Genomic DNA, 11,923 nt, shown 5'->3' on the forward strand with positions numbered 1-11,923 from the left:
TGGCACTAGACCACACACTGTCCACCCCATGATACATTCAGAATGGGCTGCACAACAGGCAGAGCCATAAAATTGCCTTTTCATCTTCAGAGTTTCTTATATAGGCTAGAGTTGACAAAGCAATTCTAAAACTTGTCAAACAAGGTCTATATTCCAATCCTTGAAAATAGTTAGCAAAACCACAACATTTATCTGGTCACTATCTGGATTCTCTGCTGCCCTCTTACATGGGTTCAGAGTCAATGTTCTAAGTTTCCATTGTCTTGGTGCTGAAGTACTATAAATGATTTGACCAGTGTTCTCATCCAGTGATTTCCTGTCCTTCACTCTGGGTAGGAAACAGTGGGGGAAAAAAAAGAAAAAGAAAGGGAGGGAAGAAAGCAAGAAGGAAGGAAGGATGAATGGATCAACTCTATGGCTAAATGGAAACCAGAAAGAAGAAATAAGACTAAAGTTTTTCACAATAGAAACGAGTTAACAAGAAAAGTAAGAGAAGAAGTATATGTATATTACTTCTTCCCCAAAAGGGATATTACCTCATCCCTGAGAACACAACAAATCTCAAAGCTGAAGAATTCCTTTTCTCCATGTCCTCCTGTTTAGCCGCAGAAGGAAAGTAGACAGTTCATACATAATATATCCAAATGTGTCAACACAAGCTGGACTCAAAATCTTGAAAGAAAGCTTAATAAATCATAATTTTGATTCACACTGTCCAAGAGTCTCAAAAATAAGATTCCATTTATAACTCTAAGCTTAACTTTTCAGCTATGCGTAATTTGACTCTGAGAGTGGGAGGAAACCGTGCAGTATGTCGAGTTTGCTTCAGATCTCACCCCTCAGAACTACCTCATATGGCAGTAGAGAAAGACATTCTCTGTCTTTTATCACCTACGTGATTAAATTCTTCATCAGTGAGCCAGTTGCTTAGAATGGGTACATTACTTTCCAGAAAAAAAAAAAAAAAACTGACACTAGCAGAGCTTGTCTTATTTGTGAAGCAAATGAAAAGAGGCACCCCCCCCCCCACCCCACCCCCCCGTTTACTAAGGGTGGCTACCAGGTCAGCAGAGTGAGTTGGGGGAGTCAGATTCACACATCTGTCTTAGAGGTTTTCATTTCCACCGCACTATCAGAATAACCAACAGGAATATGTGCCAGATTCACTCTCAAGCACTTTGCATGAAGTAACTCCATTTCATCTTCACGACTGTGAGCTTGGTATTTTCATGTTCACCACTTTAGATTTGAAGGAACTATGGCCCAAAAAGGTTAAATAACTTGTCCAAGACCACACAGCTAGTGAGTAGCAGAGCCAAGATCTGAGTGGCCGTGGCTCTGGAGTCTTTACCTGTACACTCTATACTAAAGTGTCTCCCCAACACAGCACAAAGAACACCAGGTTTGGAGACAGAAGACATGGAGTTGAGTTCTTCAAAAAATTCAGCTTTTCTAAGGCTCAGTTGTAGGATTAAAGGAGATGATATCATTTAAAAATATACCTACCAATAAAGTGTTCTACAAATATAAAGGAACATTATTATTTATAAGCCTTGTAAAACTCATTCTCAACTTATATGCCATTTGTTTTACTATAATCTTGAAAAGTATATTACTATCATCTTCGGGTGGTACATTCTATGTTATTTTCCTTTCTTTCTTTTTTAATTGAAAAGACTTGAACTTTTTGAAGATTTTTCTTTGAAGGACAAAATAATCATTTTTCTAAGAGTGGAAATATTGACAATTGTTTCAAAAGATCATTTTCTAGACCTATTAAAAATTGACTCTCTTTCTCACACTTAGCTAAACAATAGAATTATTTCTTCAAATTTGGTTGCTGTATCAGTTTTCCATTGTTGCCATGACAAATTATCACAAACTCAGTGGCTTAAAACAACACATATTTATTATCTTTAGTTCTTTAGTTAGATAGGAGGAAAAAGTTCAAGACATCTATTGTATAACATGGTGACCATAGTCACCATATCAACATAGTGACTAAGCATTAACCAGGCATGTAATCACCTGTAATCACAGGGACTGGGGAAACTGAGGCAGGAGGAGCCAAGTTCAAGGTCAGCCTCAGCCATTTAGCAAGACCCTAAGCAACTTACCAAAACCCTGTTTTAAAATAAAAAATAGAAAGGGCTGGGGATGTATTTCAGTGGTATAGTACTAGACTCAATCTCCAAAGGAAAAAAGAAGAAAAAAAGTATTGTATTCTTAAAAATTGCTAAGAGAATGGATTTTAAGTATTCACATCATAAAAAAAATAAGCATGTGAGATAATATGCCTATGTTCATTAGCTGAATTTAGCTATTCCATATATTTTTCAAAATATAATATTATATACAATAAATATAGACAATCTCTATTTGTCAATTTAAAGATTAAATCATTTTTAAATTATTTTTTTAAAAGAAATCTGACATAAGTCCCATTGCCATAAAATCAAAATGTCAGCAGTGTTGCATTCCTTTCTGGAATTCTCTAAGGCAGAATCTATTTCCTTGTCTTTAGCTTCTAGAGGCCACCTACATTTCTTGGCTAATGGGCCCCTTCCTCCATCTTCATAGCTAACAGTATAGCATGCCTCTGACACTTTTTTTTTTTAACTGATGCTTTATCAGAAGCATTTTTTATTGGTGCATTATAGTTGTACATAATGGTGGAATTTTTTATATATTAATACATGCACATAATATAACTATATAATTTGACCAATACCACTCTCATTCCACTTTCCCCCTCCACTCTTCCTACCTACCCACAGATCTGACCCTTCTGCTATTATCATATCTCTTTTTGAGCATAGCCAGGAAAGGTTCTTTTTCTCAAGGACTCAGGAGATTAGATCAGGCCTTCCTAGATACTCTAGGATGATATCATCCCAAAATCCTTGATCTTGATCACATTTGCAAAGGTTTGGATTTGTTTTTTTTCATTTGTTTGTTTTGTTTTTGTTGTTTATCTAGGTTTGGGAGTTTTGTTTTTTGTTGTTTTTGTTTTGGGGTTTTTTGTGGGTTCTTTTTTGTTTTGTGTTGTGTTTGCCATATAACCCATTCCCAGGCTCTGAGGGTTAGAATGTAGCATCTTTAGGAGAACTGCCTTCCATAATTGTGAATGTTAGGAAAAAAAAAAAAAAAAAAAAAACCTCAACCTGTGATATTAAAAAGGCTTACCAAATAACAAAAGTTTAAGAATGATGTCAGTGCTGCATTCTGAAAACCTCCAAGTCAGAAGAGCTATTAAGACACAGTCCAGCCAATGTGATTTCAAATAAACAAATAAAAAAAAGCCTGACAACAGTGGGCGAGGGATGGGAATGACACATCCATACCAAAACCAAGGGACAGCCTGAAAACAGCCCAGAACAAGGCCAGGAAATATACTCATCGCTCTTTTGGGAATGAAGAGCCTCCTTTCTGATCATAGTTTATCATGTTTTTTTGGAAAACTTACAGTCATATGTCATCATCTTAGACATCAAAAAAAAAAAAAGACCTTTTTACCCAAATTTTAAAAAACAACTCTACTATTTTTTAAAGATAAATTAAACAAATGAAAGAAGTCAACTCTCCCAAGCATTGGTTTTGTATCATTTGGGTGGCAACATGGATTATCTAAACGGTGTTGAAAAAGTATTGTCAGGGCACAGGTGGTGAAGGTTTCCATGTGCTCGATATTAGGAGCAGAAGGAATCCACAAGCCACAGAGATTGAGTGCTGAGATCAGGAGCACACTTTTGTAGCTTGCATACTTCCCCATGTTATTACATTTTTCAAAAAGCCCAAGGGTGTTGAGGTGCCATGAGGGTTGACTGGCAGATATACTCAGGAAGAGTAACCACAACATCAGCGAGTCTCATTCCAGCCTATTTTATCATTTCCATAAAATTATGCCATCTTATACAATCATCAGGACTTCTAAGCCACCAAGAAACTGTGAACTGACAAGAACTAGCTTTGCGGAATAGCCCCCAAAACAGAACAAATTTAATTATTCTGAGGCCTGCTTTTTAGGAGAGATTAACTTTGCTTTTAAAAATCTGTGTCCTCAAAGCACATGTATGACTCACAGTTAGATGCGTATATTTCCATTTAGAGGACTTATTAGGTAGGGAGACAGGAACAAGGTCTAGATGTCAGGAAAAAAGTTACCAATGAACTAAGCAAGGGATCAGGGCCACCTGCATGTGTGAGGCCCTTGGTTCAACCCCCAGCACCACCCCTACTGCAACCCCTGCCTTCCCTCCCCACCACCAAACAAACAAACAAACAAACTGCCTTTGTGTGAGTTCCTATTTTTGTAAGTTCAAAGAGCAAATATGGCAAAGTTTCTGTCCTTCAGGAGTTATGTTCTACTGAGGAAACATGAGTAGGGAGGGGGAGATAAAAACAGCCCTTTTTTATCTGCAGTTTTCTCTTCTAAAAATATGTGGACATTAGACTAAATTGTAATGTTTCTCCTAACTCCTGGTGTTCCAAGAGAGAAGAGAGAAAATTTGGAAGGCTTAGCAGTGGTTATTTTGGTTGATATAAATGAATTTTTTTTTTTGGTTGTTTATCATTGCCTTCTGATAGTTTTCTATAATGAACACGCATTACACATGAAATGGAAAAATGTTTAAGAAAAACAGTGGGGAAATTTTCCTTTCCATCCTGGGTGTTGGTTCCTGAAGGTGTCATTCCACTGTCAGTAATGAGAGTTGTCAGTGGAAACTCCCTCATCCCTCCAGGGACTTGCTTATGATTACCTTTGCCTAATAAGGCTTCAGGGAAAATGCTCAGAGAGTCTTTCAGCCCTCTTCTCGTTACCTCGGTGTGGCCTCTTCTCTTTTCTTTGCACACTTGAAGGAAGCCCTTTCCTCCCTAGGAATGTTCAGTCATCCCTCTCTGTCTTCCTCTCAGTCTCTAACTCTATCTCTCTCTCAAACACAAGCACATGTATGATCACAGTTAGGTGCTTATTTTTCCATTTAAAGGACTTAGTAGTTAGGGGACGGGAACGAGGTCTAGATCTTAGCATGCTGACTTCTTCTCCCCCTTCACAACATCTGGACTGAAATGTTACCTGCACAGAGGCCTTACCTGAGCAGTTTCACAACTTCATTCCTACTTATCACTCATTGTATCATTCTCCATATTTGCTATCAGATCTCTGCTCCTTTCTTCCACTTCTAATTCGTATGTATTTAGTTTCTTTACAAGCTTCTTATTCCCCCAACAAGTCTGAAGTCCATCCTGAGGACAGAGAAAGGTTTTCCTGAACACTGCTGCACCTCTGGGACTCAACAATACCTAATGCTTCTTAGGCATTCAATTAATATTGGTTGATAAATGGGAAAATGAACAAATGGCATGGCTTCTTTGTCCTCTCCTCAGTCAAGTTCTATTCCCATTCAGTCGTGTGCAGCAGCCAAGCCCTCTGCCAACTCAAAAAGTCAATTGTTAAATTTTCAGGGACTTTACAAGCTGGTTGTTAAGCCATTTGTGGCTTGAAATCAGCTCTGGTAAGCATACTTATACCGCAGAAATCTGCAAATTGCTAAGTCAAGACTATTTTTTCCCAAAGAGCTGGTTTACCAGCACACCGCTACTCTCATCTTCAAAATTGTAAATATTCATACAGCATGGCAAAAAGCATACCCCATAGGTTACTTAAAATCTTTCAATAAAAATTTGCTTGAAGTTTTTTAAAAAAATACCAAATACATGCAATACAATTAATTATCTGTTGAAAATACATGGTCCTTTTATAAGCTAAATTATGATCTGTGTCTCTGGTCATTTAAAGTTTTTGTGTCTGTTTTTCAGATCCTTATGTGAAGATTCATCTGATGCAGAATGGCAAGAGGCTGAAGAAGAAAAAGACAACAATTAAAAAGAACACACTTAACCCCTACTACAATGAGTCTTTCAGCTTTGAAGTACCTTTTGAGCAAATCCAGGTAATGTCAGACATAATTTTGTTCCCTCATTCAATTTCATTTCTTCAGACCACACAAATGGTACACACTGTTATCAGTGTCCATGTCGTGGTTAGCATTTCCATCCCTATTGCCCTGCACATACGATGATTGAGCCGCAGCAAGAGATATATGACAAAATACACAGTACAGAATGTGCTGCTTTGTCAGCCAAAAACAGCTGTCCTTCTGCTCAACAGAAGCAAGGTTAAGAAAAAAAAAAAAAACAAGAAAAGAGAAGAAAGAAAGAAACTCAGCAGAACAGCTTGGCTAACTCAAAAAGTTCATCTGTGAAGTTTAAAAGTCAAGAGAAAATGAGTTTTCAGTCTTTATTCTCCGGCCATAAAAAGAAACTCTTCCTATGACATCTTTAGAACAAAAAAAGCAGAGATAAGAAGAAATTTTGAGTGATGCTAAATATGCAGTAACTTGAATTCTTATTAAAAGATAATTAACAAGAGAAAAAAATTGGCTAAGTTGTATCTTAGCTGTTTAAATTTGGCTTCCTATGACTGATTTGGAATAGATACGTATTTTTGTAACAAAGGAGACTTAATTGTTTAAACAATTATGGTAGAAAGTAGCCCAAAAGATCTTATAGTTAATGTATACAAATAAGATGCTATTTGTAGCCACAATGATAATATACAATACTTTTATTTAGGGATTTCAAAAAATACTTAAATTTTCTTGCCCCATTTTCACATCTGTCAGAGGTCAAAGGTCACATTCAATAGTTGTGGACTATCTTGCTGGTCTTTAATGGGTATCAGGAAGTCAAACTGCATAAAACAACACTATTTTTTTACATTTTATTAAATAATTGATGTGTTTCTATGTTTGCAGTGGTATTAACAGTGGTATTAATTGAGGAATGTTATTTAATTTCAACTTATTGAGAAGGAAATTTCAACAGCTACCTGTGGTTAGTAGAGCAGTTTTTATTTATTTATCCATAACTTAAAGGAGAAGAACAAACACAAATGAATAGAACATGGAAACTTCTAAATATCCAGAATAACAAAAATCAGTAAATCTTCATTTACTTTTAATCTTTTCCTAAAATATAGCATCTTATGAATGAAATACATTTTCATTCAATGAAGAAAGGTACTACAATAGCTCAATTTATTGTATGTTATGTGCCTAGGTCCAAGTTAAGCACTCCATAGATAATCTCATCTTTATGATAACCTTACACATATGATTACTGTCCTAATTGTATCGACAAGCAAACTGAGGCTTAGAATTCCCTCTCATATATAAATATAGGAATAATAACAAAATTTATGTCAAAGCAAGATTATACATATAAAAGCACTTGGAACAATCTAGCACATAGGAATACTCTCAAGAATTTTCATCATTGTTACTATTCTGCATTAATGTCATCTCTTTTTCAAATTAACATTGTCTTAAAAAAGGGATTTTACAATAAGATTAAGTATATAAATCATCACTGTCCCACAGAACTCTCTGTGATGATGGAAATGTTTTATGACCCATGCTGCCCAATATGGTGGCCAACAACTGTCAACTTAGTCACTAATTGAGGAATGTTATTTAATTTCAACTTATTGAGAAGGAAATTTCAACAGCTACCTGTGGTTAGTAGAGCAGTTTTATTTATTTATTTATTTACTTACTTACTTTAGTATTCATTTTTTAGTTGTAGTTGAACACAATTTATTTATTTATTTATTTATTTATTTATTTATTTATTTATTTATTTATTTAATGTGGTGCTGACGATCAAATCCAGAGCCTTGCACATGCTAGGCAAGTGCTCTACCACTGAGCAACAATCCCAGCCCTATTTTTTTTTTATTTTTTAAGGAAGATAAACAATCAGCAAAAGTTTATTGACAATTGACCACAATAGAAAACTCCCAAAAGTTCTTTTTAACTGACATAGTGTTATTATCCAAAGAGAAAGTAGGGCAGTTTTAAATGACCAAAAATAAGAATAACCTCGGCATCCTCAAATCAGTTCATGTACTTACATAAGCTTTCTCATACACATTTTTCACATGGTGGCAAATTATGCATAATTATTTACTTTCAAGAGTTTTCATATAAATAAATGACATCACAAGGGACACCGGTTCTTAGTAGCCTGGACCTGTGAACCCACACTGCTTTGAACCCACTGGAAACCTGCTAAGACATCAATTTTCTTGAGGAATTTATTTTGCAGTATTTGTTTAGTGAATTCTTTCGCATTCCAAGACCTTATTCCTATGGAAACTAACACCTTGTGGCACTTTATTTTTTAATTCCACAAAACAATACAAAGCAGGTCACTGAGATGAAAACTCCTCTTGTAAACTTTTCTCCTTTATCATTCTGTACTTTAACATTCTGTACTTTAAAAATAAATTTCAACTGCAAATCTCAGCAAATACAAATACATTGAAATTGAAGCATATTAAAAACAAGACATATTTTGGGTTTTTGAGGTAACATTTTAAAGCAAAGAGGGGGAGCCTGAGCCCAATGGAGAGTGCATCAGGCATGGAAAGAAGGAAATCTCTTCTGAGGGCATCTCTCCTTTCCTGCTCCTTGGGCCAATTGCTCTTTCCTAATCTTTGCATTTCCCTAGAGAAAATAATTGAGTCTTTCATATGATAAAGAGTGTTTTAGGTTTTTCTGATCCTGGGGGTATAAAATTATCTCTCTGTATCCTGTCTTTCTCAATCCTTCTGAAATATATTATGAAAAAAAGCATAATGTGCTAATTTCCAAAATCATTTGAAATGTTACCCTCACCTTCCACCAAAAAAAAGAAAAGAAACTTCATTATTTTATAATTATAATAAATTATAATTATAATTCAAGGCTATAATAAATCAAGACCATCAGAAGGATATTTTGTCTTCAGTGCCACTAACTAATTTATTACTCAATGGAATAATCGGGACTTACTGCAAACTCTGAAAACTCTTTGTGCATAACATCCCCTACCCCACTCTCTGAAATACGATTACATCCTAATGAACTTTCTTGGGACAAGTTCAGAGAATCGATAGCCAACAAATACCACCTTGTCCTTGGCTTCAGTACCAGCAGTAGATAGTAATTTTCTCAACAATAGAATCACTGCAAGGCAGCACAAGGAACACTGTCTCCTTTATTGCCAGTGGGTTGCATTTTACATTCTGAATTCCACTTTCAGAGTGATTGTTTTCTCTGTTCAGAAGATGTACGACAGTGTCATCTCTCAGTACATTGGGACAATAATTCAGTCTTCACTGTACAAAGTCCACAAAGGGCTATTACTCTGTTGGATCTTCATCTGGGCCTGATGTTTATAATTACATTTTCTGCTCAGACTCTGACCACAAAATGTTATATGTTCTATTTTACTTTAAACTCTTCCTTTTTCCTTTACACTCAGTTTTTAGATAGGAGCTGTCACATATTTTGACTAAATAAATTCAGAACTGAAATGTGCTTTTAAAAAGTGTATCTTCTATACCATAATAATATGGGTTTGTTTTCATCATTCAGGCAGTCCAAAAAAACTAAATATATCTTTACAATTTGATTAAATCGTTGAGGTAAATCCTGTGTGGCCTAAAAGATAATATCAATTTGATGTCAGATACACAGTAGTTACTTCATAACTGTTTATTGAGAGAATGTATGATAGAGGAAAAAAACTTATTTTGTTACCATTTTTTAAAGACATTCACTATATTGTCACATTTTATGTTCATAATCATGATTAACTGATATTCTATATTAATTTCACATAAAATGCTAGCTATTCCTTCCTGAAAAGGGATAATAAACACATGGCTACTTGGAGAATTTTAATCAAATTAATAGCAACAGCAAAAATGTACTATTGCTAATACTGGAATTCTCACTGACGAGATAGGAGATTTAGAGGCTGACGTGACATGGCTCATGTAGTTTACAGCCCAGGATCTGGAAAACAACTTACTCATTCCTTATGCAATCTCAGACAGGTTAGATAGCTTCTCTTGACATCCTTATCTGTATAATAGTAAGTCAACAGGATCTACCGAGAGAAATAATTGAGTTAATATATATGAGATTCAAGATAATGCAATGCACATAATAAAAATGAACATTCAAATATTGAGATTATGGCCCTGATGATGGTGGTGGTGGTGATGAGGTAGTAGTGGAAAAATAAATATTGGGCTCAAGTTTTCATGTGCAGGTAGGTCATTTTCAGTCTCATCCTGGTGGTTGTAGATTGATTCTTCTTATTTTCGTTCCCTTAGATCTCAAAGAAGCATTGTAATAGGGCTGTTTCTCTACAGCAAGATGATATATATTCATTTTGTGCCCTCTTTCAGAAAGTGCAAGTGGTGGTAACTGTTTTGGACTATGACAAGATTGGCAAGAACGATGCCATCGGCAAAGTCTTTGTGGGCTACAATAGCACTGGCGCGGAGCTGCGACACTGGTCAGACATGCTGGCCAACCCCAGGCGACCTATTGCCCAGTGGCACACCCTACAGGTGGAGGAGGAAGTCGATGCCATGCTGGCTGTCAAGAAGTAAAGGGAAGAAGAAGCCTTTCTGCATTTGCCCACATAGTGCTCTTTAGCCAGTATCTGTAAATACCTCAGTAATATGGGTCCTTTCATCTTTCCAGCCATGCATTCCTAACACAATTCAGTGGTACTTCAAATCCTGTTTTAATTTGCACAAATTTAAGTGTAGAGAGCCCCTGTGCCCTTCATCATACCACTGCCCTCCAAATCTACTCTTCTTTTAAGCAATATGATGTGTAGATAGAGCATGACGGAAATTATTTATTGTATCACACTGTTGTATATACCAGTATGCTAAAGATTTATTTCTAGTTTGTGTATTTGTATGTTGTGTTTCCTAATATGTGTATATCTAGATGTTTTTAATAAGATGTTCTATTTTAAACTATGTAAATTGACTGAGATATAGGAGAGCTGATAATATATTATATGGTAAATATAGTATCGTCTGCATTCCAGCAAAAATATCAACTTGTAAGGCACTAGTACAGTTAAACTGACATCTTAAAGGACAACTTAAACCTGAGCTTTCTATTGAATCATTTGAGTACCAAGAAACACTTCCACCACATATTCGGTGGGTGAATCCAATTTTGTAGAATTCCTTCACAGGCAAAATAGCATGATCTGAGCAGCATCCAGGCCGACCTCAAGGAAGCATAACCACAAACCAGAAAAGCATCTGTCTGTACATTCTACAAAGCTAAAATCATGGCTTCACTCTTATATTTGAGGAAGCAACAGAATAGGAGTCAATGAATTCACATTACTGCATGTAGAGTAATGACAGGATATGGTGTTCAGTGAGTATGCAAGGGTATATGAGCGTATGAGTGTAAGTGTTTGTGTGCATGTGTGGAGCACACATTTGTTTGGGGATGGGTGGGGGAGGAGAAACTGAGGGGAAAAGTCAGAATTTCTGAAATATTGCCTATTTAAAAAGAAAAAATAGCTCTCCATTATCACCTTTATACAAAATGTGCATCCTGTGAATTCTGTTCCAGATTTCACACCTATAATGATTCCAAAAGGTTTGCACATTAGACTTTGTAACAAAATATTTTATTATACAAAACCAGATTAGAAGGAATGCAGAATATTTTTAACACAGCAATCTGTGCTTATTACACAAAATTACTTTGTGGTAAACAGACAGTATTGTAATCCCATCAAAGATGAAAAAAAAAAACTAATTAGCCATAGTTCTGAATGCACTTCAATTAAGCCAAAACAGACAGCTAGTGATCTTTTTATATACTCTTTTTACTTAAATAAGTTTTAATTTGTCCTTTAAACAAAGGTGAAACAAAACCAAGAACAAGTTCTAGAAAACTGAAGCAACCTCTTATGTACACTAGATGCTTGATTTAGGAGGAGTTTTTAAATGTTGCAATGTTATTATGTAGTAATTGGCACTATT

General features: G+C 35.6%; 1 protein-coding gene across 1 annotated transcript in view; it reads left to right on the top strand.

Moving 5' to 3' along the window:
* SYT1 (synaptotagmin 1) overlaps positions 1–11,315 on the top strand; it is a gene marked incomplete at its 5' end in the record, with an annotated part of 233,385 nt that extends 222,070 nt beyond the window's left edge. The window contains 2 exons of the mRNA XM_081310896.1: positions 5,821–5,954; positions 10,304–11,315. Of these exons, the coding sequence (XP_081167022.1) occupies positions 5,821–5,954; positions 10,304–10,510 (341 nt within the window). The 3' untranslated portion in view covers positions 10,511–11,315. The remainder of the gene's footprint in view (positions 1–5,820; positions 5,955–10,303) is intronic.
* Between the last annotated feature and the right edge of the window lie 608 nt (positions 11,316–11,923).

This window comes from Spermophilus citellus (assembly GCF_964194105.1).
Source record: "Spermophilus citellus genome assembly, chromosome: 10".
Lineage (NCBI taxonomy): Eukaryota > Metazoa > Chordata > Mammalia > Rodentia > Sciuridae > Spermophilus > Spermophilus citellus.